Raw genomic sequence first — 27,109 nt, forward strand, 5'->3', positions numbered from 1 at the left:
GGGATGTTGGGTTGTTCTGGGTTGTCTGCTTGCAAGGCAATGCCCTACCATTGTGCTATCTCTCCAGCCCCATCCTAGGGGAACATTTTAACTTATTCATTCACTCCTTGTCCTGAAGGGCAACTGCAGTGGGCATGGCCTAGAACCTGGACCTGTCCGAAGGCCAGTTTATGAACCATGCACAAGTGCACACAGGGACAGTGTGCTCAGGGAGGGATGTAGTAGCTGGTATACAACTAGTCCAGTTCAAAGCAGGGCACTGAGGCTGAATGGGGAGCCTCAGGCTTCCAGAACTGTCCACTGGGGATCCTGTATACACTAGGGGAAACTTCCTCTCAGCACCACCCCATGGCCCTCAGGCATGCAGGTAATTCCCGTGTCTGATCTGGCTCCTGGCCAGAAGAGGGCAACCCACTGTAGCTGGACAAAGCCAGGATGGCATGGATCCACACAGTTACTTTATTTACCCTTTCTCACATGGCATCCATCCAAGGCTGACAGCCCTGGAGGCAGTCCCAGACCCCACAGACAGGCAACGGAGGTCCTGACACCTCCATTCACTAAGGACACAGCAGTAGTATCACACATGACACTTGGCCTGGAACAAGAACATTCAATTTACTTAGTACTTAGTACAAGTTGACACATGGCCCAGTGGGCAGGTGTGGTCACTGCACAGGGTGGGCAACATTACCCTGTGGTGAGGACCTCAGTCTGGGGTCTCCCTCAAACCAATAAGGAGCCCTTCATTGTTAAGAGTCTGGGAAACTCCTTTGAGAGTCCTGAGGCAAAGGTGCCATTAGGTAGAGTGGGGTCAAGGGAAGGTCTAGTCTCCCTGTCAGGTGCAGACACTTGGCTTCGGTAAACCTGGTTAGCCCCAAATGGCCCAAGACCATGGGCATGCAGGTACCCAAGGGGAAAGGGCAGCTGCTTTGAACACCTGCTCGCAGGAAGCTCTGGCCACTGGGCCTGCATTTGTGACACTCATTCCAGCCACAATAAATAAGGTTCCTACAGTGAGAAGAGCACAGTGTGAAGGGCCTGAGACCCTTGCCAGCCCTAGGCTCAAGGCAGCACCCACTGGGCAGTCCTGGTGGTGGGTAATTGGCCCAACCTTCTTCGGAGCAGAACGCAGCACTGCAGCCCCAGCCTGCCAGTGGTGCCAGTAATTGCAAAGGCATTTTCTAGCATGACCTCTTTGGAGGTGGAGTGAAAAGCGATGGAGTAAGTCATTCTTTCCAGTTGTTCACTGCCTCGTCCTTGAGAGTCCGGCACACGGTCCCAAGCTCCCGCTGAACTGTGGCTCCCAAGCAAGGCTCTCAGAGCACAGGCAAATCTGAGCAGCGGCAGTGATACTACAGGATGATGAGCTACTGGGTATGGAGAGGGGAGGCAGTAAGCCCACGAGGTCCCCCCCTCAGAGGAGCTGTCGTGGCTGCTGTGGGAGTGCCCTGCATGGCACCCCAGTCCCTGGAGAGTGAAAGACAACCTGGCTCCTGCAGTGGGGAAAGGGTGGGAGAAGCCATGATACACAGAGGCAGCCCCTGGGGAGATGAAGGGGGCTGCCCTGGATTTGGAAATGGGCCCAAGAGACCATGTGATGAGCTCAGTGGCCCAAGGCCCTGATTTTGAAATGTCTTCTTTGGAGTAGAGGCTGTATCTGTCCCACTGGCATGTGTCACAGGTACAGGCCCTGCAGCATGTCCTCTCCTCCAGGGAAGATAATTCACTTAGCGCCCACAATCAAAGGCCAATGCTAGCTCCCAAGCCCTGGCCACCAAAAGACTGCAGGCTTGGTCACCATGTGGCCCCTGCAGCCCGTGACTCTCTGCAGGGAGCCCAGGGGGTCCATATTGAATCTTCATGGAATGATTATTAAAAATTAACTTGATTATGGAAGCTTCCAATTTATTCCAGACAAAATATTAGCTCTGTCGCTCAGAATCACTGCTAAGCAATCACTATGATGGCAGGACCAGGCGGTGGGTGTGGCAAACACAATGGCACCTAATTTTTGGCCTCCGCAGCCTCCTTCCCAGCCTTCTCCTTGGCTTTCTCCTTCTCTTCCACCTTTTCTTCTTTCTCCAGCATGGCCACGATCTCGGCCATCTGGTTGGTGGAGATGTGCACATCTTCTTTGTCCACCAGCTCGATCACCTGTGCAAGGAGAATGGGGGCTCAAGGGGTGGCCAGTACTGTCCCATCTCCAGCCAGCCCTTGCTCTGTCCGACTCTGCCTGGCTAGGCCTGGCAAAAGGTACAGGGAGAAGGGCGGGCCACAGGAGTTGGTGGTTAGCCAAATCCAGGTGAAGCTGCCAGGCTGCTTCCTACAGGCTTGTGCCCTATCAAATGGAAACTGCTATGAGAGGGACCTGGGTGGCACTTTCCAGCCTACAGTTTTCAAGGAAGAACCCAGGGACCCACCTTGACCAGGTCATTGATATCAATTTTTCCATCCTTATTTTCATCCAGTGCTGCGGCCAAACTGATGAGCTTGCTTTCTGGAATGTCCTTTATTTGCTTCATGGCACTGATGAGCTCAGTGATGCTGACGATGGTCTCCCTGGGGGCAGAATGAGAATGTGGCATCACTGGCTGCACCCTGGCATCATGGAGGCACCATGGGGAGTCTCCTTCCAGCCCCCTTGCTCCTTGCTATGGGAATATCTGGTGGTGTGTGCGTGCCTTCAAAGAGAGACCAGCCCCTAATGCTGTGGACGGGAGCAGCTGGTCCAGTGCGCACACATGCTCATGTGTAGTACATGGGGACTAGAAGGCCCGCTGCGCTGGACTGAAACTGGACTTAGTCAGAGGAGGAGAGCAAGTGCACACAGACCAAGCCACAGCAGTTCTTCTGAACTTACCCAGTTGAAGTGCCGTCTGTGGCTGGGTCCAGCTTGCCTGACTTCTGATCTAACTCGAGTTGCAAGAGCAGGTTGTCCATCTGCCCAATCATCTGCTGCACTCGCTTTGTCAGTCGTTTGCTGGCTTTAGATTCTTCCACGTACATCTCCTCTCCTGTCTTTGAAAGCTCCTTCTTGATCTCTTGCAAGTCCTGAGTGAAATGATGAACGTTTCATGGACTTATGTCAGCTCTACCTAGCAAACTGGTTTTAATTATTATTTCTTTCTTTCTTTTCTTCTTTTTTTGGTTTTTGGCCTACACCTGGCAGCGCTCAGGGGTTATTCCTGGCTGAGCTCAGAAATCACTACTGGCAGGGCCGGAGAGATAGCAGAGAGGTAAGGCGTTTGCCTTTCATGCAGAATCAGTTCGAATCCGGCTTCCCATATGGTCCCCCGGAGCCAGGAGTTTCCCGAGCACTGGCGCGTGTGACCCAAAACCACACACACACACACACACACACACACACACACACACACACACACACACACACACACACACACACACACACACACACACACACACACAAAGCGAAATCACTACTGGCAGGCTCAGGGGACCATATGGGATGCCAGGAACCAAACCTGAGTTCATCCAGGTTGGCTGCATACAAAGCACATACATGCCCTACATCTCTGCTATTGCTTCAGTTTCCCCACCTTTTTTTTTTTTTTTTTTTGGTTTTTGGGCCACACCCAATGATGCTCAAAGGTTTCTCTTGGCTATACGCTCAGAAATCACTCTTACCTTGGGGGATCATATGGGACCCTGGGAGATGGAACCATAGTCCTAGGTTAGTGCATGCAAGGCAAACACCCTACTACTTGCGCCACCACTCTGGCCCCCCCATATTATTTCTTGTTTTGTTTTTGGGTCACACCCGGTAGTGCTCAGGCGTTACTCCTGGTTCTGTGCTCAGAAATCATTCCTGGCAGGCTTGGAGGACCATATGGAATGCTGAGATTTGAACCATCGTCCATCCTAGATTGGCTGTGTGCAAAGCAAATGCCCTACTGCTGTGCTATCTCTCTGACCCCTATTTATTGTTTTTTTAAGGCCATACCTGGTAGTTCTCAGAATTCACTCCAGGCAGGGTTTGGGGAAACCATATGGGGTGCTGAGGATCAGATCCAGGTCAACTGTGTGCAAGCAAAGTGACCAGCCCGCTGCACTGTATCTCTGGCCAGTTTTTATTTTTGTAAACTCAAATACTACTTTTGTGCCAAAGGAAAAATAATCTGGGGCTGGAGAGATAGCATGGAGGTAGGGAACTTGTCTTGCATTCAGAAGGACGGTGGTTCAAATCCTGGCATCCCACATGGTCCCCCGAGCTTGCCAGGAGTGACTTCTGAACTTAGAGCCAGGAGTAACCCCTGAGCGCTGCTGGGTGTGACCCAAAAAAAAAAAAAAAAAAAAAGAGGAAATATAATCTATTCTAAAAACCATCCTTCCTCCCTATTTGTAAAATAAGGGAGTGAAATGAGTCAGAAAATGGAGGAGAGTTAAGTCTTTTTAAATTCCAGCTATTTTTCCCATAGCACAACTGAAAGGGTTAGTTGACCCGGTTTTATCCCCAGCATCACATATGATCCCCCAATCACACCAGGTGTGATTTCTGATTGCAGTCAAGAATAAGCCCTGAACACTGCTGGTGTGGTTAAAAAAACAGTCATCCCATTCCCCCAGAACCCATACTAAGAGGGAGGCCATAAAAATCTCAGAAAGTGGCCAAATACTTTCCCACTCTCCAAATCAGTCACTTTCCCCAGCAGAGATGAGAAAGCACATTAGGAAGAAGAGGAGGTAATATTGTTTGTTTGTTTGTTTTGGTTTTTGGTTTTTGGTTCACACCTGGCAGCGCTCAGGGGTCACTCCTGGCTCTATGCTCAGAAATCACCCCTGGCAGGCACAGGGGACCATATGGGACGCCGGAATTCGAACCACCATCCTTCTGCACGAAAGGCAAACACCTTACCTCTATGCTATCTCTCCGGCCTCAGGAGGTAATATTTTTTTTTTTTTTTTTGGTTTTTGGTTTTTGGGCCACACCCGGCAGTGCTCAGGGGTTACTCCTGGCTGTCTGCTCAGAAATAGCTCCTGGCAGGCACGGGGGACCCTATGGGACACCGGGATTCGAACCAACCACCTTTGGTCCTGGATCGGCTGCTTGCAAGGCAAACACCACTGTGCTATCTCTCCGGGCCCAGGAGGTAATATTTTTAATTTAATTTTTGTTTGTTTTGGGGCTCCTCCTGACAGTACTTGGGGACTATGCAGTACTGGGATTCTAGGTCTTCCCCATGCAAAGCCTGCTAAACTTTCTATTAATTATAAATTTGAAAAGCTGGGGTGCAGCTGGTGGGCAGCACAACACCTAACAGGGGAGACCCTGGGTCCCAATCCTGACACCAAACCCTAAACCTACAGAATCTCTCTCTTGGGGTTGGAGTGGTGGCGCAAGTGGTAAGGCATCTGCCCTGCGCACGCTAGCCTAGGATGAACCACAGTTTGATCCCCCCGACGTCCCATATGGTCCCTCAAGCCAGGAGCAATTTCTATGCACATAGCCAGAAGTAATCCCTGAGCATCACCAGGTGTGGCCAAGAAAAAGGAAAGAAGAAGAGGGTATGTGGCTTAGGGCCAGTCATGGCCAGTCATGCCCAAGTGTGGGCTTTGCCTGGAGGAAGCCCAATCATTACACGGTCCTGAGTACTGCCAGGTAGAGCTTGAAACCCCAAATAAAGGCTGGTGTTGGGTTCCATCTTGCTGAGGAAGAGTCTATCCAGGATGGGGACAGGACAGGCCGGCCAGGGGCTCACCTCGCTGTAGTCCTGTACGTCCTCCTTCAGCAGCTCTAGCTCCTCCTTCTCCTTGGTCAGAGGCTGCTTCTGCTCCTTCAGCTTTGAGCAAGCATCACTGAGTATGTCAATTTCCTCCTTAGTTATTTCCTCTTCCTGGGAAGAAATAGACGGGCATCTAGATGAAGGGGGACCCCCAAAGCCCACTTCTTCCCCATGCCCAGGTCTCAGGTGGGCCTGAGTGGCCCTGCTGCCTGTCTTGGAACTGTCATGGCCCAGAAGAGATCCTGAGCATCAGGAACGACCCATCATAAGCAAGGCCAGAACCATTTGGAGCAAGAGTCAGACCTCCAGTGATCTCTCCTGGCATCTGGCTCTCTCACCCTCTTTCCCTGCAGGCTTGGCTCACCCCCAATGCTTGCCAGGGTGTTCCGTCTAACCCTGTGGACAAGGCTCCTGATAGCCCCAGTGAGCCCACATTGCTGCCTGCCAGGTCACCCCAGCACACATCAAAGTCTGCCCTGGCTCAGCAGGCCTCTGGTTCCTCAGATGAGGAACTGGCACTGCCACCATGCTTCTCAACTTACCAGAGCCAGAGGGCGGAAATGGCCACGAGGCAGGAAGCCAGCCAGCCACAGCACAGGGTGGGAGGACAACAATGGGAGGCCTTGTGGGGTGGCTACATAGCCTTATGGAACACAGAGAGCAGGCCCCCAGAGCAGTGGCCTCACCTTCAGGCCTTCCAGGACGGGGGCTGTGTCCCTCAGGACCTCAGATGGCAGGGTCGCACTGGTCACCTGTGGCTGCATGTCGGCCACTGGCCTCCCAGAGGTGACTTCGGCTATCACTTCAGGCTCTGTTTCCTTCTGCAAGGCAAAGCCACCTTGCTCAGCACCGTGCAGCACACAGCAGCCTCTTGAGGCACCATACAGGGTCAAATGTGCCTCTGACCCGAGGACCCCACCTTCTTAGGAGTGCCCAGCCCAACGAGCCCCTCACCCAGGGAAGACCAGGCCTGCTCACCGCCCCCTCAATACGCCGCTCCAGCTCCTTCTCCCTGTGTTCCTGCTGGATGGCCGCCTCCTCCTTCAGTGTAGCCTCGAGCTTAGCCTTGTTGTCCACTTGCTCGCCTTCTACCTCAGCCACTTTCATCTGTGCTTCCTTCGTCTTCAGAGGGAAGATATCTAGAGTGAGCCTGGGACACATGGGTCAAGTGCACCCACAAAGCCCTGGCCCCGTCTCTAAGCATCTTCCCACAAGGAGCCCCCAGGGATCCACTGAGCCTACCCTGACATCCAGAAAGCAGACCTGTAGAAAGGGAGATGCGCAGGCCCACGGCACATACCACAGTCTCTGGAAGAGTCTGCAGAGTGGACTTGAGTTGGTCGGCAGGGGAAAGAGTGTCTGGGAGGTACATAGCCCGGGAGAGGATGAGCAGCGAAGATGGAATCTCCTGGTGCAGATGGAGCTCTAGCCACTGGGGCAAAACCAAATTTCAGAAACTCCTTTGGGTACTGCCCACACTCAGGGGCTTTTTCACACACCTCACTCTATTTTTTTTTTTTTTTTTTTTTTTGGTTTTTGGGCCACACCCGGTAACACTCAGGGGTTACTCCTGGCTATGTGCTCAGAAGTTGCTCCTGGCGTGGGGGACCATATGGGACACCGGGGGATCGAACCAGGGTCCGTCCAAGGCTAGTGCAGGCAAGGCAGGCACCTTACCTTTAGCGCCACCGCCCGGCCCCCACACACCTCACCCTAGATTCCTCCATCCTCTGGTCTCCCTACTCCACCCCTGGCTCCATGTCCCAGCTGGATCAGCAGGTGAGATGTGATGGTGAAGGGACAACCCGAAGAGCAGCAGCTCAGACCTGAGTCTGGGGCATTGGCCATTCCTCCTGCCTCAATCCATGCCACCCCATGGCGCATGGCAGTCTTTAGGATGCACAGACCACATCACCTGCCATGCTCCAAGCAGACAGGAAGGGCGAGTCCAAATGGTGCCTCCCTGGGAATACATGGGGGGGTGCCACACAGGATGGAGACACACCTGCTTCAGTTGGTCCCTCAGCCGGTCTTCTGTGACGCCAAGGGCCCGCATGCCCCGAGCCCGACATGCTGCCTGCAGCTCCTTGACATTCAGGCTGCCTACCCCCTCCTCATCGATGAGCTGTTAGGGTCAGAGCGGTAGTGTAAGTGGTAAGGCGTCTGCTTTGTGTGCACTAGCCTACAAATGGACGGCAATTTGATCCCTGGCATCCCATATGGTCCCCCAAGCCAGGAGTGATTTCTGAGCGCATAGCCAGGAGTAACTCCTGAGCGTCACCAGGTGTGGCCCAAAAACCAAAAAAAAAAAAAAAATTTCAGTTAGCTCCATGCACCTGGGAGGGTGACAGAGCCCACACTGTCCAATGTGCTCTATCACAGAAGTTGTGCTGTGTCAAGAAGTAGTGACAGGTGCCTCTCCACACTGATGCAGGGGCTCAGGGGAAAGCCTGGTTGATCTGAGGGTAATCCTCCAACCCTCATGCCCCCACTGATGATGACCTCGGCCAGAAAGTCGTGGGAGCACAGAGCCAGACAAGGGCAGTGGGGAGAAGAGGACAGGAAGAGAAGCCATCAGTGGCACCACTGTCCTAACCCTCCCCACTAGAAAGCAAGAGTCCCATTTCTTTTCTTTTTGTCACTTGGGTATGGCCCAAAAAACAAACAAACAAACAAATATGGATCCACGGAGCCTCCTTGGAGCAGAGTGGGACCTTGTGGCTGGGGAGGGAAGTTGAGCAAGCCTTAGTGCTGAATCCAAGCAGCACTGAGTGCTCTCCAGCTAGAAAGGGTAGATTCAGGACAGTCATGGGAATGCAGCAAAGCACTTGGCTGGCCCGGCCTGGAAGAGTGATACTGCTTAGAACCCCTGTCACTTTCCAGTGTCCAAAGAAAACCTACCTGGCCTATGAAAACCAAGGGGGCAAGGCTGAAGCGATAGATAAAAGGGAAGTCTTGCATGTGACTGGCCCCACAAGCATCTCCAGGAGTAATCCTGGTATAAAGAGTAAGCAGTGAGCCCTGTGCACTGCCAAGTGTGTCCCCTACACCTGAAATACCAAAAAATAGATCAAAGGAGAAAAGGGCCTCTAGACAATGAGGTGGTGCTGGGATAGTCAGACTCAAACTGAGTTCAAGACAGAGACTGAGTAGGGCAAGACCCATGAATGAACTCCTGACAAGAAGCCCCAAGAGTTACCTCCCTGCCAAGGCATACACCAGGCATGACCCCCATATGCAAGCACTGCTAACAGGAGTAGGCTCCTAAAGCAGCACAAGTACATGGACCCCGGCACCCCAGCAACAACAGACAGAAAGGGAGAGGAAAGCAGAGCAAGAGGAAGTATCACTTCAGAAGGCACAAAAAGGTGCTGAGAGACAGCACAGAGAAATGGCAATTGCCTTGCACACAAACAACCCCATGTGATCCTTGGCACTGAGACACGAGGCAGCCCTGAGCTGTGCTGAGTGTGGTCCCCAATAAAGATATTGCTGCAGGGGGCTTACAACAGCTCAGCTGAGCAACAGCACAGCAGGTAGAGCGTTTGCCTTGCATGCAGCCAACCTGGGCTTGATCCTCAGCATCTCATATGGTCTTCCCAGCCTGTCAGGAGTGATTTCTTTTTTTTTGGGGGGGGGGGGAGAATCACACCCAGCAGTGCTCAGGGATTACTCCTGGCTCTATGCTCAGAAATAGCTCCTGGCAGGCTTAATTCCATGCTATCTCTCCGGCCCCAGGAGTGATTTCTGAGTGCAGAGCCAGGAGTGACCCCTGAGCACTGCCAAATGTGGCCCCAAACCCAAAACCAAACAGACAAACAAAAAAGATTACTGCAGGGGCTGGAGAGATAGTACAGCTGCTAGGGAGTTTTCCACATATACTGCTGATCTCAGGTCAATCCCCAGCACCCCAAATCGGTTCCTAGATCCTACCAGAAGTGATTTCTGAGTGCAGAGGCAGGAGTTAGCCCTGAGCACCACTGGTGTGGCCCCCAATATATTATTACTGCGGTGCTGTTTAGGGTAGCAAATGGTAGCCTTTTATCCCCTCAGGCAGGTGAGCATCCCCAGAGTCCCCTGCCCTGAGTGTGAGGCCCAAGAAAGCGAGGAGCTCTGAGCCCAGCTATGCTCAGTCCATTTGTTTACACACAGCAGTCATGTACCTTGTCGTCAGCCTTGATGGAGCGCAGCCGCATGGTGAGCTGGAAGCGGAGGAAGTTGTTGGTGCCAATGGACTGCAACTCCAGCAGCTTGCATAGCGCCACCAGCTGTGGCCGTGTCAGGTTGTCTAGGGTCAGCTCATCCTCGAACAGTTTGGAAAAGCGCAGAATCTCCTCATTGCTAGGCCTCTCACCAGTCTCTCGGATCTGTGGGAGTCACAAGGGTTCTCTGTAGCAGGTACGGCCCCCTCAGCAGCCCAACACCTCCCACTAGGAGACGGACCCAATGCCTCCCCCAGATCTACCCTCATCCAGGAGTTGCCCCAAACAGCCCACACCAGAGCAGCCTGCATGGGAGAAGAGGGCTCTTTTGTGGGGCATGGCTGGGCCTTGCCCATGCTATAGGTGTGGTATTGTCCAAGGCAGACAGCACTGCAGGTGAGCTGGATGCAAAGTAGAATCCTAGCCACTGCCCCCAGCAGCTAGCACCAGGGTCACATTCCAGCTCAGTAACCTTTGAGTCCCTTTCTCAGGTCACAAGACCTGCTTACAGGGCTGTAACCACCTCTCCAGCACATAGTCCATGGCAGAGCAGCACCGTGAGCTCCTGGGAGTCCCAGTCTCACAAATCTTGCTGCCAGACTCGGTTCCCTGCAGGAGTTGGTATGGCTGCCAGTGCCCTATCATTCCCTCCAGTGTGTCTCTCCAAAGCCAGAGAGAACCTCAGTTAGATGGTCTGGCACGAGGACCAGTGGTCTCCCCACCCCATCCCACACTGTGTCCTGGTGTCAAAAGTTCCACCACGTGCTGAACTCCCAGGGCTGCTATGGGGTGACATCACCAAGTGCCTGCGGATCACTAGGTTCAAGTATGAAGTTCGTGCCTCTCCCCCCACCAGCACCTCCACACCACAAAGGGGTCAGAGACAAAAAGGAGGCTCGCATTCAGCTAAGACAGCCTCAGAACAGCGGGTCATAGCACCTTCTGGAAAAACATGGAGAAGTCTTTGGTGGCATTGCCCTTGGCAGCCTTGTTCTTCAAGGCCATCTCCTCAATGGTGTCCTGAAGAAACTTGGCCAGTTCCAGCTTGACCCGCAGCTCTTTCTTCAACCGCTCTTCCTGAAAGAGAGATACAACTTGTGAGACCCCAGACAGATGTCCCTCTGTGGAGGAGACCCAGTGGCTCTGGGGTGTGTGTGTGTGTGTGCATGGTGAAATTTGCAGGTTTATGTGTATTGTAACATCCAGAACAGGGCTGCCACCTTTTCCCATATAGGTTAGTGAGTAGCAGTTTGTGTGGCAGAAAGGGCTAGAACTATCGCTGGGATGCACACAGCCAACAGACAACTTCACTCAACCCAGCACAGGGTCTCCAAATGAACTTGGTGACCAAAGCACTGGCAGGTACTTCAGTCAGCAGACCCTAATCTCGACAACCCACAAATGAATCTCAACCATTCCAGACGGTCACCCGAATCTGGAAAAGCCGTATTTTTCCCTATTTGAGGGGGGAGGGCGGCTGGGGGGGTCGTCACAGCTCTATGCCTTAGGCATTATCCCCAATGATACTCACTGGACCAAGCTGTGCCAGGATTGAAATGCCTTATCCTGTACTATTCTCTGATCCGAGAGACCATGTTTTTGTTTGTATTTGTTTGCTTGTTTTGGCCATACCCATTGACACTCAGAGGTTACTCCAGGCTATGTACTCAAAAATTGCTCCTGGAGCCAGAGAGATAGCATGGAGGTAGGGCTTTTGCCTTGCATGCGGAAGGACTGTGGTTCGAATCCCGATATCCCATATGGTTCCCCAAGCCTGCCAGGAGCGATTTCTGAGCGTAAAGTCAGGAGTAATCCCTGAGCACAGCCGGGTGTGACCCAAAAACAAAATAAAAACAAAAACAAAAAAAGAAATCGTGGGGCCAGAGAGATAGCATGGAGGTAAGGCGTTTGCCTTTCATGCAGAAGGTCATCGGTTCGAATCCCGGCGTCCCATATGGTCCCCCGAGCCTGCCAGGAGCGATTTCTGAGCATGAAGCCAGGAGTAACCCCTGAGTGCTGCTGGGTGTGACCCAAAAACCAAAAAAAAAAAAAAAAAAAAAAAGAAATCGCTCCTGGCTTGGGGGACCATATGGGACGCCAAGGGATTGAACCTCGCTCGGTCAGTCCTAGGCTAGCGCCAGCAAGGCAGACACTTTACCACTCAGCGCCACCGCTCCACTGCTCCCCCTTCAAAAGACCATGTTTTATTAGTATTATTTTGTTTTGGGACCATACCTGGCAGTACTCAGGGCTTATTCCTGACTGCACTCAGGGGTCTCTCTTAGTTGGCTCAGAAGAAGCTGTATTTTAATTCAATGAATTCAAGAAAAATGACCCCAATCCCAGCATTTGTTAAAGGATCCCAGCCCAGTCCAGCTCCAGGAGGTGAAGACATAAAAGTGAGAAGCACCTGCAAGTTCCTAGGAGGCTCACTGCCCCACATCCTCACCTTAATGGACTGAGTCTCAAATGTGGATGGCAACATGTTGGGGAAGAGTTTCACGGCCACGGGCAGAAGGAACTCCATGAAGGGCACCACCACGAAGACCAAGAAGGGAACCAGTCTGAAGAGGTCAGCGCAGATCCGGAGGAACTGAGGAGAGGCGAGAACAGGACAGGGGTGCATAGGGATGGATCCTAAAGGGTCTGCCCAGGTCACTGACCATGAGACACTTCTTCCCCCCAGGCTCCTGACACGATGGTGGGAATGGTATGGGCTGGAAAGGCTGCACGCATGTGCCATCCCACTCTGCAGGTTCTATCCAGGCTCTAGGAAGGACACAGTTCCCACTGACCAGGTGCTTTAGGGAAGCTTCTGCACTGTCCCCACAGCCATCCTTCTGGGTGTTTTTCTGTCTGCAACTCTCAGCCCAGAATAAGCACAATCGGGGCTCCTTTCTTCTTGCCGAGTATTTTGGAAGGAGCCTCATTCACCTCTTGTCTCTTCTCACCCACTCCCTTGTGCACTAACCTTTCTACCAATTTTCCACAAGACCAGAGAAGATGCGCCATCACCAACATCACCCCTGAGAGAAGTTCCTGCTCCGTCCAGCTCACATGTGCTTTGTTCTTAGACACTGGACCCCAGTTCTTCTCACCCACAACCCAACATTCTAGGGTGAGGGATACCAACATCTAGAAATGCTATGTCCGTGTGACGATTCACTCCTTCTTCAGAGCAAGTGGCACTAGCAGTCTAGTACCGTGTGGTCCAGCTCTCTGGGATAGGACTGGTGGCCCCCTTCTTTCACTGTCAGTCTGTTTTGGTCTCAGCATTCAGTGTTTCTCAGAAAAACACAGATTTGGGGCCCACATTTAAATCTAACCTGGCCACTTCAAACATTTAATAAAATTAAAAGGAGAAAATACTATATGCCACCTACATAGACACAGAAAAATCATACTACAGAATCTCAACTCTATGCTTTTTTTTTTAATTCAGTTTTTGGGTCACACCCAACAGTGTTCAGGGGTTTACTCCTGGGCTCTACGCTTAGAAATCACTCCTGGCAGGCTCGGGGGACCATATGGGATACTGGGATTCGAACCACCATCCTTCAGCATGCAAGGCAAACTTCCAACCTCCATGCTACCTCTCCAGCCATCAACTCTATTCTTTAAATAAAGTTGATGCAGTTTACAAAAATAATGGAGGGGACAGGAACTAGATGAAGAAGCATTTCCTGAGTACCCAGATGTGAGTCTAGAAAACACAGCAACCAAGAGTAATACTCAAACCATTAGTTTGCTGAGTCTTTATACAAGATAGAAGATCCAAGAGTCAACTGTGTCTTTTCATTTGGGGAGATACTGTTGTAGAACTTGAAGAGCTTGAAGTTACCCTTGGGCCCTGAGAACTCAGCAAGAAAGGAAAGAGAAAAGGCAGCAATGCATCAGGTTGAGCTGGGCTCCTAGGAAGCCAGGAGGACACTGAGAACTGAAAGGAGCCACAGGTACAAGGGGCTATCGTTCCAGGCTCTAGAATTGATTATAGAGATGAGACCACGGTCAGGAGCACAGAGCCCTGTCAAAGGTGTGCAGCCCTAGAAACAGATCTGGAAAGCCATGATTGGAGCTGGCTCAACCATGAAGTCATAAATTGACTGAGGTGCCTCAAGAGATAATGAAGGAGGGGCTAGGACACATCTCTATGCAGAAGACATGCCTGGCCATCCCTAACACCGAAAGGGAAAGAAACAACAGGAAATGAAGGCGCAGAAGGTGGGGTGCCTGTGCAACCTCAAGAGAAAGCTCCCTTACCTGTCTACGCTCACGTCGACTCAGGGTGTGGCCATTGAGGATGCGCCACAGCATGCGCGCAGCAATCTTGGTATCGATCCAGAGCAAGCGGAAGCCATGGTAGTAGTGCTTCAACTCGTCCAGAATCTTCTGCCCCAGCGACTTCTTCACAGTCACCTCTGCTGGAGGGCTGTACACAGGGCCCCCCTCCTCTAGCTTCTTGTTTTTGTCTTTCAGGGACTTGAGGGACTTCTCCACCACTGAGTCATCACCCCGAGAAGAGGATGAGTGCCAGCAGCGCACAGGAAGAAGCTGTGGCCCTGTGATCATACAGTCTGCAAAAGCGGGAGTCCAAGGTGACCTGGCCACTACTGCCCATGGGTGATCAGGCCTTGAAGTCCAGGAGCCAAAGAGGGTGTCACCTCTGAAAGAAAGGTACCCCGGGTGGAAGCGGGCACAACAGCTAGATGGGATGTTCCTTGAGAAGAAAAAGAGAAATGGGTGGTGAGGACCCAGGGCTTCCCATGACCTGCCAGCACCATGTCCAGAGGAGTGATAGGGAACATGCTATGTTACAGCAGAGAGCCAACAACCCTGCACAGTTAACATTCCCAGGGCTCCTGAATGCCTGAGCAATAACCCGGGGGAAACCTGACACTCGGGAGAGCAGGAAGATAGGTAGGTGAGCCTTGCTGCCGTCAGTTCGGAACAGTGTGATGTCATCTGGCCACAAGAGGGCGCAAGAGGGCCAGCAGCTGGCTAGGACAGGGAAGACCCCAACCCATGAGACCAAAGGCAAACTCCTGGGCAGACAATGCCTACCTCTGAGTGGGTCTCAAAGGCCAGTGCCAATAATCTGGGGAGCCAGTTCTTGCTTTAGAATTTGAAGGGAGCAGGTGGGGTACAAAGGAGGGAATTTACAGAGTTGAAGGTTCTGTCCCCTAACAGATAACTTACTTTAAAGACCTGGGGCCAGAGACAGTATAGTAAGTGCAAATTCACCATATGGCCCCACAAGCCCAATCAGGAGGGATCCACCCGAGTGTAGAGACAGTAGTAAGCCCTTGTTTAAGACTTATGGTTCTTTTTTTTTTTTTTTTTTTTTTTTTTTTTTGGTTTTTGGGCCACACCCGGTAACGCTCAGGGGTTACTCCTGGCTATGCGCTCAGAAGTCGCTCCTGGCTTGGGGGACCATATGGGACGCCGGGGGATCGAACCGCGGTCCGTCTCCAAGGCTAGCGCAGGTAAGGCAGGCACCTTACCTTCAGCGCCACCGCCCGGCCCCAGACTTATGGTTCTTAAACAAGTCCTGAAAAATCAATGAGGCTGCAAAATCTAAGGCCCCCAACACCAGCTAACCAGAAGTTAGGGCATCCCTAGGAAAAGGCCCAAAGCCTGTTCTTCCTTGCAAGTGGATACCAAGGGATTTCTCAGCAAGAGAACAATCTTGGCAGTTAGCTGTTACATTGGAAAGCAGTTTTGGTTTCTGAGGTGGACTTCTCCAAAAGCTTATTTAGTTGGACTGGACAGGGCTGTTTCAAAGGGAAGCAGGCAGTCATTTGAAGAAGCAACTGCTATAGTAGGACCTCAGACCTATTGGACACAACAGCCAGATGTCTGGGGGACACTGATCACAGCATGTGGTCTTTATAAGCTTTAGGGTCTGGGGATTCCCATATGGTACACTGAGCCTGCCAGGAGCAATTTGAGCACAAAGCCAAGAGTAACCCTTGAGCACTGCAGGGTATAGCCCAAAAACAAAAACAAACAAAAAAATTAGAGTTTCTTTTTTGTTGTTGTTGTCAGTTTCTACTACTTCACTGGGCAGTTAGACTTAAAACAAAAAGTATAGGAACAATTGATAAAGTCCAGGGTCGGGATGTAGATGGGCAACGATCCCACTTTTCTAGCTGAAGACGAGGGTATGGCAATTGGTGGGCACTTCCTGGCCATATGGATTGTTAATCATTTAAATTTAAATCAAAACAAAATGAAGGTGATCAGAGATACAGAAAAGTGACTATGTGGGGGCGGGCGCAGTGGTGCAAGGGGTAAGGCGTCTGCTTTGCCCACGCTAGCCTAGGACAGACCGCGGTTCGATCTCTCGGTGTCCAATAGGGTCTCCCAAGCCAGGAGTTATTTCTGAGCACATAGCCAAGAGTAACCCCTGAGCATCACTGGATGTGGCCCATAAAACAAAAACAAACAAACAAAAGAAAAGTGACTGTGGTCCAAAGAGATAATAGAGGTCAAGGTCCAAGGTCAAGGCCTTGCAAGGCCTCCCAGAAGGTTTATCAATCCCAGGAGTAAGAACTCTGCACACAGGAGGTCTGGCAGGCAAGTCTCGTTCTGGGCCCCAGGTAGCTGTGGCCTTAAACTCTATAACAGTCAGTCACAAGAAGTCATTGTAGTCTTGTTTCAGGGGCACACATGCCTCCACAGCTCCTAGTGCCCAGCATGGCACTAGTACAGCCCAGAATTTAAGGGTGTGGTGGAAAGAGGGCTCAAAGGACTGAAGTGCATGCAAACTCAATCACCAACACTGATGGGACTAACTTCCAAAACAGAAACTGGAAGTAGCACCTGAGCACCACCTGAGGCAGTCCCTCCAGAAAACGGAAACCAAACCACCTGAGCTTAAGAGACAGGGCAGGGGCCGGAGAGATAGCATGGAGGTAAGGCGTTTGCCTTTCATGCAGGAGGTCATCGGTTCGAATCCCGGTGTCCCATATGGTTCCCCCCCCCCCCCTTGCACATGACCAACGAAGGTTTAATACCCAGAACCTCATGGGGTTCTGAGCACCATCAGGTATTGCCTAATTTCCCCAAACCCCGCCCACCCAATCAAACCTTCAACTCAACTTGAGAACAGTGTCTTCTAGTATGCCTGAAGGTTCCCCACTTATTTCCCTGCTGCTGGAGACCAACCTGCAGCCCAGGCCCCAATTTACTTGGAAGCATGCCCAGCCAGCCAGCCAATTCAGTATATTCCGTGTTCCAGCAAAGGACTGAACTCAGGGAAGATGGCTGGGTTCTGAGTCCAGCTGACGGACTACTGTGTGACTTGAGTTAAATAACTCAATCTCTCTGTGCTTTCAGATATCCTGTGTGAATGTGAGTGCACAGGGTAGCATCTGCTACCCTGAGGCATCTGCTCAGAGCAGCCGAAAGAGCTGGGATGCCTTATCTTATTGCCTCCCTTAACGGCAGAAGACTCCTCAGCCAGAATCAAACTCCTGTTCTCCTCCTGCCTCCCAGGAGATGGGAGAAGCTGCCCCAACCTGGCTATCCAACAGTCTGTGTATTCAAGCCAGACCAGCACTGACCTTAACTACCAGGCTGATGATCTGAACACGAGCATCCTGTAACTTGTATTACATATTGTCTTCTCCAGGGACTGTGAGCCACAACATTAGTCTGGACTGTGCTACCCTCAGTTCTTCAAAGAAAAGACTCCAGTAGAGACAAAGTGATCCAGGAACAGGCATTAGCATCAACAGGGCTAAGTCTAAAAGTGCTGGTGTGGGGGCCGGAAAGATAGCACAGCGGTGTTTGCCTTGCAAGCAGTCGACCCAGGACCTAAGGTGGTTGGTTCTAATCCCGGCGTCCCATATGGTCCCCCGTGCCTGCCAGGTGCTATTTCTGAGCAGATAGCCAGGAGTAACCCCTGAGCACTGCCTGGTGTGGCCCAAAAAAAAAAAAAAAAAAAGTAAAAGTGCTGGTGTGGGACCGGAGAAACAGCATGGAGGTAAAACATTTGCTTTGCATGCAGAAGGTCAGTGGTTCGAATCCCGGCATCCCATATGGTCCCCCGAGCCTGCCAGGAGCAATTTCTGAGCATAGAGCCAGGAGTAACCCCTGAGCGCTGCCAGGGTGATCCCCCCACCAAAAAAAAAGTGCTGGTGTCCAGGAACTCCACAGGGTAGCCTACAGGCCACATAAATCTCAGGTGGGGACAGAGGCCCATGGGAGTTTTAAGGCCTGGCACCTCCAGCTCACCACAGGTGAGAACAGCACCAGGGCCTGTTATCACCAACAGAGTTCACTTCCCTGATGACTTGGCACTCTGCCTGTGCCCCTCTCTAACTTGGTTGGGTCTCAGAGTAGCCTGGATACCCCATAAGCTGGACTAGGGAGGGTGACATTCTTGCTGGTACATATCCTGGCTGTAGCTTCAAAACGGGGGTGGCACTGGTCTCCACAGTACTTGCACATCATGAGCCGGGTTGCTCGCACACCCTTAACTATGTAGGCTTAGGCAAGTGCAGTCCCAGAAAAAAGAGCCAGCTCTTTACCCATAGCACCTTTGGGTGATACAGGGAATGGAAATCTTGGGTCTCTCGACTCTATGGAAGGCACTTAACCCTCTGCCTTTATCCCTGGCACAGGAGGCTGAACCTGCAGGAACCTGCCCCCTCAACCCCACAGAGACCAATGACGGCAAAACCAATGCCCAAAGGGCATATGGCTCTGTCTGCTGCTGCTGAGCCACATGGCGGGATTTCTACTGCTATCCAATTAAAACTACCAAATTGATTAAGCCTACTCTGATGTGTGTGAGCTCAGCAAACAATTTTACAGCTTTCATTACTCATAAAAATTACAACTGGAGCCTAAGTTCCAGTTAGGGCACTTGCCTTGCATACCGCATACCTGAATTTGATCTCTGGCATCCCATTTGGTCCCCTGAGAACTGCCAGGATTAATACTTGAGTGCAGAGTCAGGAGTTACCCTGAGCACCAATAGGTGTGGCCCCCAAAAACTAAAAAATTGAAAAAAGAATTAAAACTGCAAACTTCCTAAAGTTCCTTTAGTGGTATGGTACCAGGGATCGAACTCAAAAACTCATGCATACAAGGTAAGTGGTCTACCATGAGCCATATCCCCAGACCAAGACTTAGAAAACATTTTTAACAATCAAGTACAGCTTCCACATTTGTTTTTGTTTGGGGGGCTACACTAGCAGTGCTGAGGGCTACTCCTGGTTTTGTGCTTCAGGGTCACTAAAAGTGATGTTGACAACTGAACCTGGGCCTACTGGACACAAAGCATGTGCTCCAGTCCTCTGAAGCAATCTCCTAGGTCTTTTAGGGTCATGAATCTTAAATACCAAAAAGATGCTTGCCTGATAAGACCTTACACTAACTACCCAGGAGCTCCCTTTAGACGTTCCTAATAACAGGAACAAAGGCCAGGAAAGGAATACCAAAGAAGGTCATAAACTCCCTCACCTTCCTCTTTACAACCACTTTATAGCAACAGGACTCTTTATCTAGAGTAGGTTGGGGAAACCCTAAAAAAGCCATCTTAGAACAAGAGTTGTACCTATTGTGTTGCCAGCATTCACATGGTGTCTGCACCCACAGGTCACCCGCATCTCCTTTTTTCTTTTTGTTTTTTGGTCACACTCAGCAGAGCTCAGGGGTTACTCCTGACTCTTCACTCAGAAATCGCCCCTAGCGGCAAGAGAGATAGCATGGAGGCAGGGCGCTTGCCTTGCATGCAGAAGGAAAGTGCTTCTAATCCTGACATCCCATATGGTCCCCCGAGCCTGCCAGGAGCGATTTCTGAGCGTGGAGCCAGGAGTAACCCCTGAGCGCTGCTGGGTGTGACCTCAAAAAACTCCCAAAACAAAACAAACAAAAAAGAAATTGCCCCTAGCAGGCTTGAGGGGCTATATAGGTCACAGGGGTCTCAAACTCAATTTACCTGGGGGCCGCAGGAGGCAAAGTCGGGGTGATCCTGAGTGCAAAGTCAGTAGTAAGCCTTGAACACTGTGGGGTATGACCCAAACAACTAAAACAAAACAAAACAGAAAAAGATTCCTCTAGGGCAGAGCCACAAAATGTACGGAGGGCCATTTGCCATGAGTTTAAGACCCGATAGGATTCTGTCTCCTCGGTTGGCAGTGTGCAAAGCATATGCCCTATCGCTGTGCTATCTCTCTGGCCCTCCTTTTTTTTTTTGGGGGGGCAGCGCCTCATCCAGCGTCATTCAGGGGTTACTCCTGGCTCTACGCTCAGAAAGTGCTTCTGGCAGGCTTGGAGGGCCATGTGGGATCCTGGGGATTGCATCACAGTCAGCCGCAAGGAATGCAAATGCCCTTCTGTTGTACTATCACTCCGGCCCAACTCATCTCCCTTCTTGAGATGTGGACTCTTAGATGGGGCTCTCTCTGCTTCTGGAGAAGCCTACTCAAGAGTGTTACTCTCTCTCTAATCCTCCCCTCATCCTCCTCAGAACCTCCAAATATAACCTACTTTATTTCCCAATAAATAAATCAATTAATTAAAAGGTACTAGTTAATTAGAATTACAGATAACTTTTTTTCTTTTTAGAACTACAAATACTTTTTTTATTTTTTTGGTTTTTGGGCCACACCCAATGATGCTGAGAGGTTACTCCTGGTGCTTTGCTCAGAAATTGCTCCTGCTGGGGCCGGAGAAATAGCAAAGAGGTAAGGCGTTTGCCTTGCATGCAGAAGGATGGTGGTAGGAATCCTGGTGTCCCATATGGTCCCCTGAGCCTGCCAGGAGTGATTTCTGAGCACAGAGCCAGGAGTAACCCCTGAGTGTTGCCGGGTGTGACCAAAAAACAAAACAACAAGAACAACAACAACAAAAAATTGCTCCTGGCAGGCTCAGGAGATCATATGGGATCCTGGGAATCGAACCTGGACCTGTCCCAGGTCAGCAGCTGTAAGGCAAATGCCCTACTACTGTGCTATCACTCCGGCCCCAGAATTATGAATACTTATTTTTTGGGGGGAGGGTCATACCCGGCAGCGCTCCGGGACCATATGGGATGCCAGGATTTGAACCACCGTCCTTCTGCATGCAAGGCAAACACCCTACCTCCATGCTATCTCTCCAGCCCCAAAATGATAAATACTTTTAAGGTTGATCCCTGACATCCTATATGGTTCCCCAAGAACTGCCAGGAGTAATGCTTAAGAGCCAAAAGTTACTCTGAGCACAGGTGTCCCCCCAAAACACTAAAAAATTTTATAAAAAACTACAAACTTTCATAAATTTATTTTGTTGTGTTGGACCAGGGCTCAAACTCAGGACCTCACTCATATAAGGTAAATGCTCATGGCCAGAGGGCACTTGCCTTGCACACAGCTGAGCTGGGTTTGATCCCGGAATCCTACATAGTCCCCTGATCACTGCCCAGAGTGATTCCTGAGTGCACAGCCAGGAGTAAATTCTGAGCACTGCAAGGTGTGGCCCAAAAAGCAAAAACAAAACAAAATAAGCCAGATACTTTAAGGCAAAGATAAAGAAGTACTCAAAATAATAGCTCAGTGGGCTGGAGCATATACCTACAACAATCATCTTTATTTCTTTATTTAGTTACTGTAAAATTGCAAAATTATTTATGACTGGATTTAGGCATATCATGTTTCAATACCAACCCTTTGCCAGTATTCACTTCCCTCCACCAACAGCCTGCATCATCTTGACTTCCATCTCACGTGAATGGTGACCCCCAGTGGTGAAGCACTAAACTGTTAGGCTGACAGCAAGGTTTACACAGACAATTAACTTGCCACAAAGAGTGAGCACTTATAGCAGGAAGTGAGAGAAGACCGTTTCCACTACCAAGCACCACATCTGAATGTCTCAAGACAATACCAGTGATCAATGCCATGGGGAAGGTGGGCCTTTTGCTCAGAGAAGAGGTTTCAAGCAAGAAAGCACATTTGCAAAGACTACACCTATTTTCAAGAGATTCCCCCCAAAGATTTCATGAAATCCCTGTTACAATGCTGAAAGGATCAGTTTAGAACAGAACTCAAAAGTTTATCTAGAGGGGCCAGAGCGACAGCATAGTGGCTGGGCATTTGCCTTGCACGTAGTATTTCGATTCCGGCAACCCATATGGTCCCGAGTCTGCTAGGAGCGATTTCTGAGCGCAGAGCCAGGGGAAACCCCTGAGCATTGCAGGGTGTGGTCCAAAAACCTAAACAAACAAACAAACAAACAAAAGTTCATCTAGAAATGTCCAGGAAGAAGTGCATGTGGCCAAAATGACAACTTGGTTGGACAACTTCCAGAAGTAGAGGAGTGAACAGAGGGGCTTTGTCCTGCCAGCAGGCCAGCTGTGGCTCCATAGTGCTATGTCCCACTTGGGGCTGTTGTGAGACTCCAGATTGTCTTAGCAGTGAGTCCTGAAGCCAAGAGTTCACGCCAGAGGCAGATGCGGGGCTTCTCTTGAATGTGCAGAAACTGATCCTGCAGAACTGCATTTTGCCCATTAACATGGCCCAGCATGGCTTGCTGGGCCATGGATAAAGGATTCCCTTCAGAATGAAATCCAGAAAGGTGAGTTTTGCCCAGACTACATGAGTCCCAAATGCTTTTGCATCTTAAAAAAACAGAAATTCCTCTGGGCCCGGAGAGATAGCACAGCGGCAGCGTTTGCCTTGCAAGCAGCCGATCCAGGACCTAAGGTGGTTGGTTCGAATCCCAGTGTCCCATAGGGTCCCCCGTGCCTGCCAGGAGCTATTTCTGAGCAGACAGCCAGGAGTAACCCCTGAGCACTGCCGGGTGTGGCCCAAAAACCAAAAAAAAAAAAAAAAAAAAAAGAGAAACAGAAATTCCTCATAGCAATCAATGACTGAAAACAGAAACTCAATCAAATCCAAGCCCAGAGCTGTTTGTGTACTCCTGTAGCAGGCCAGACACAGGAAGGGATTGCAAGAGAGGTTGTTTGGCCCTGGTGTTACCCACACAGCACCAGCCTGAGCACAGTTGGGAATTACCCTTAAACTCCCAGAACCACTGGAAGTGCCCTTCATATTATTTTTTAAAGGGCTGAAGAGATAGCACTGAAGGTAGGGCATTTGCATTGCATGAAGCTGACCAGGGTTCAATCCCGGCATCCAGATGGTTCCCCCCAGCACTACTAGGAATGATCCCTGAGTGCACAGCCAGAAATAACCCCTGAACATTGCTGGGTGTGGCTCATAACCCGCCCCCCCAAAAATTAAGACAAATAATTTAAAACTGGCTAAGCAAGGCCAGAGTACAGTGGGTAGGGAGGTTGGCTTGCACTGGAATCCTAGTTTCCGAGGCTTGTTAGGAGTGACTCCTGAGTGCAAAGCTAAGATTAACCCCTAAGAACTACCATGTAACCCAAAAACAAACAAACAAAACTGGCTAAGCACTATTATAAGTATTTACATGTGACTTACATAGTGTCATTATCAGGGAATTACAGCTGTCCCAGGAAGAAGTTCCAGAAAAGGGCGTTTGCTTGGACTGGAGAAATTCAACAGGCAGAGTGCAAGCGTGGCATGCAGGAATTCCGGGCTGGATCCCTGTCACTGCACTGGTACTGCAGTCCTCTGGCACTGCTAGGAGTAATCCTGGAGCACAGCTGAGGAGCACAGCCCCAGAACACTGTGGGTTGTGGCCCAAAAACCAAAGCAAATCAAACCAAAAAAGAATGTTTTCCAGCCAAGATAAGATGACAAATGAAGTAGCTCAGATGAATGAAAAAAATATGACAGACTGGGGCCAGCAAGGTAGGCCAGTGGATAGGAATCTTGCTCTTCATGTGGCTGACCCTACTTTGATCCCCAACATTCCATATGGTTCCCTGAGCCTTGTGACCCCTAAAAGCAGAACAAGAAGACTTAATCATAGCCAAATGTGGCCCCAAGACAAAAACAAAAAAATAAGTTCTGATAGACCTACAGCTCCAAAGGAAATGCTGATGATAGGCTATAGAGACAGTACAGCAGGCAGGGTACTTGCTTGCTTTGCACATAGCTGACCTGGATTCTATTCCAGGCACTTTATATGGTCCCCCAAACCCTGACAGGAGTGATCCCTGAGCACAGAACCAGGAGGAAGTTCTGTATATAGCTGGGCATAGCCTAAACCTGTAGCCCTAACCCCCAAAAAAGGAAGTGCTAGTATTGGGCTAGGCAGACAGATGCTTAGCACTGGGCTAAGAATCTTGTACTGGAATAATCAGGCTGTCAGAGAGACAGAGGGAACATATTTCTTTGTCTTTTGTCCTAGACAGGTTGGCTCAGACCTGGTGCTGAGAGGGAGGTCTGGATACTGCACTAAAAGTTCAAGGGACTGAACCCAGGGGAAATTCTGCCCAGAAAGATGGTAGAAGGTGAGTGCAACAGTTCAGAGAGAAATTCAAGTTCAAGGGTACCAAAGATCAGGGAACTGCAAATAATACCTCCTCTAGAAAGCCTTCCAGCCTTGCAGCAGTACCAGACCTCCTACCACTGAACAGGATATGCCAAAGTCTACATGCTCTATATTTATTCCTAGAATCAGGAACAGCCATTTACCATGATGCTCTGGCAAAAAGGAAATGGGGAGGGAAGGGAAGGCAGTCAATGGAATGAAAGCCATTGGGAATGTTGAGTAGAAGAGGCAAGGTGAGATCTAGCAAGTTAGCCATTTAGAAAATAGCCTTTTCGGGGCCAGAGAGATAACATGGAGGTAGGACGTTTGCCTTGTGTGCAGAAGGGAGGTGGTTCGATTCCCGGCATCCCATGATCCCCCGAGCCTGCCAGGAGCAATTTCTGAGCATAGAGCCCTGAGCACTACCGGGTGTGACCCAACCCCCCCCCTCAAAATTTTTTCTTTTAAAGAAAATAGCCTTTTGGTTCCCACTGTCCAATGTGAAAAACAGATTTCTAAGAAAAAGAGATCAGGGGCCCGGAGAGATAGCACAGCGGTGTTTGCCTTGCAAGCAGCCGATCCAGGATCTAAGGTGGTTGGTTCAAATCCTGGTGTCCCATATGGTCCCCCGTGCCTGCCAGGAGCTATTTCTGAGCAGACAGCCAGGAGTAATCCCTGAGCACCGCCGGGTGTGGCCCAAAAAACAAAACAAACAAACAAACAAAAAAAAACAAAAAAAAGAAAAAAGAAAAGAAAAAAAGAAAAAGGGATCAGAAGAAAATGCAGCAATACTTAATACTGAAACAGCTCTTGGGATTACAAGTGTTCACTTTATTTTCCACAAAGTTTCACTAAGATATGTGGTTATATATTTCAAAATTAAAAAGTATTAGTAGAGTATGCTCTACTCCACCTCCAAACCAAGTCATGCATCACTTGTGAGTTATAGCATCCACTGCTGAACAGGTAGAAAGTGAGTTTCTTGACTTACATGCGGCTTATCAAGCCCACGGTGCTGGTACAGCTGAGACATGCACAATCCCCCAGAGCACCTAGAACAGAGAGAACCAGGTCAGTCCCAGCTCTTTTTGCCATGAGCACCAACAGCCTGAAAGAATCGCCTTGGTTGGGAAGTGCTTCTGGAAGTCTGTGCCCAGACCCTGGCCATAAAATGCCCCATGAGGAGAACCAGGGGCTGGTGTATACAGAGTACTCTCTACTTGCCCGGCAGCCTCTGGCAGGCAGAGGCCAAGGTGCAGTAACCAAGGCAGATAGTGCCAAGAAAGCACACCAGGATCAAGGTTTATGCAAGGGGCAGGAGCCAAGGAATGACAAGGGAAACCACTAGAGTAGCCATTGCTTGGTTGAAAAGCACAGATCAGTGTGGGACACATTTCTGGGGCTTTCATGTATGTGTGACACTTGTTTAGTTCCCAATTGAGAGTTAATTTACAGGAGCAGGACCAGATCAGAGGGGTCCCCCCACCCCGGGCTCTCTGGGGCCACTATTTAAGTTGGGATGGCACATCTGACCTTCTGTGCTGATGATCTGAGAACTCACTGGGAAGCCAGTGTGCGAAGGGAGGTGGTGGGTAGGGCCAGAACAGACACTGTTTCCCTCCCAATATCCTACTTCCCTGAGGACTTTCTGGGAATGAGGCTGATACCGTCCCATTTTCTTCCTTTTCTTTTTGTTTTTTTTTTTTTTTTGAGGGGGGCGGGGGCACATCCTGCTGCACTCAGGGATCACTCTTGTGGGGACTTGGAGGGACTTATGGATTGCCAGGGACTGGACTCTGGTCAGTAGAGCACAAGCCAAGCACCCTACTGGCTTGCACTCTCTCTCCACAGCCGGCAGCTGTCACTTTCGGCAACTCCACAGGTCAGTCTGCTGGGTGGACTAGCCTGAGACACACATCTCGGTCAGTATCTGAGGCGACCACCCACGACAGCTAGTGTGCGCGGCAGCTAGTGTCCATCCCCCAGGCCATCAGCCCACGCCCAGTGGGGAGAAGCCACCTGACAGCCAAGGCTCTCCCCTCCAGTGCCAGGCGCGGCCGGGCAGAGGCGGCGTCTCAGCGTGCCACCCCGGGGCCTGGGTGGGATCTGGGGGCCCAAGGGGTGACAGCTCCTGGTGGAGCGTGCGGGAAGGAAGGGCTGGGGCGCGGGGCCCAGCAGCTCACGCCGGGGCTCCAGCGGCCCGCGGCCTGCGAGCAAGGGGTGCGTGCGGGCGGGCCGGCCGCTCCCCGAAAGCAGCGGGCGTCTAAGGTCACGGCGTGAGTCACCGCGCCCGGCGCCTCCTCGGCGGCCCGCCGTCCACGCCGGCCGAGCGCTCCCGGGCCCCGCGGAGCCGCAGCCGCGCCCGCGCCCGCGCCCGCGCCCACTCCCCAGCGCCCGCCGCCAGGCTTACCCCGAGGCGCGGCGCTGCGGGGCGGCGGGAAGCGGGGGGGCCCGCGGGCGCGGCAGCTCCTCAGCAAGATGGACGCCATGCGGCCGCCCGCTGCGCCCGCCGCCTGCTGCTCTGTCTGCGCGCCGGCCCGGCCGGCTCGGACCGCGGACGGAAACGGGCGGCGGCGGCGGCGGCAGGCGGACGTTCAGCTCAAGGACCCGAGCCCGGCGGCGGCGGCGGCCATGTCCCGGCACCCACGTCCGGCGACACGGGGCGGGGCGGCCGGCCGCGTCTCCCATTGGGCCCCTCGGCGCCCGCCGCCCGCCAGGTGAGGGGCCGGCTCGCGCTCCCGGCCCGCCCCGAGTTCCCGGCATGCC

The 27,109-nt window shown here is 51.3% G+C and overlaps 1 protein-coding gene across 2 annotated transcripts; it reads right to left on the reverse strand.

Annotated features, from left to right (window-relative positions):
- Nucleotides 1–1,891: 1,891 nt before the first annotated feature.
- On the reverse strand, nt 1,892–27,041 carry LETM1 (leucine zipper and EF-hand containing transmembrane protein 1). 2 transcript variants are annotated; one of them, XM_049789722.1, is made up of 14 exons: nt 26,754–27,041; nt 25,335–25,395; nt 14,207–14,663; nt 12,396–12,539; nt 10,886–11,023; nt 9,908–10,111; nt 7,750–7,869; nt 7,045–7,176; nt 6,723–6,866; nt 6,431–6,565; nt 5,721–5,855; nt 2,864–3,054; nt 2,424–2,562; nt 1,892–2,157 (listed from the first exon to the last, which is right to left on the reverse strand). In XM_049789722.1, the coding sequence occupies exons 1-14, from the start codon at nt 26,830–26,832 to the stop codon at nt 2,008–2,010; spliced, it is 2,229 nt and encodes a 742-aa protein (XP_049645679.1). In that variant the 5' UTR covers nt 26,833–27,041; the 3' UTR covers nt 1,892–2,007. The 2 variants fall into 2 exon arrangements, with proteins under 2 accessions (XP_049645679.1, XP_049645680.1); XM_049789723.1 differs by lacking the exon at nt 26,754–27,041 and adding an exon at nt 23,386–23,593.
- Between the last annotated feature and the right edge of the window lie 68 nt (nt 27,042–27,109).

The sequence above is a fragment of the Suncus etruscus genome, chromosome 16, assembly GCF_024139225.1.
Source record: "Suncus etruscus isolate mSunEtr1 chromosome 16, mSunEtr1.pri.cur, whole genome shotgun sequence".
NCBI lineage: Eukaryota > Metazoa > Chordata > Mammalia > Eulipotyphla > Soricidae > Suncus > Suncus etruscus.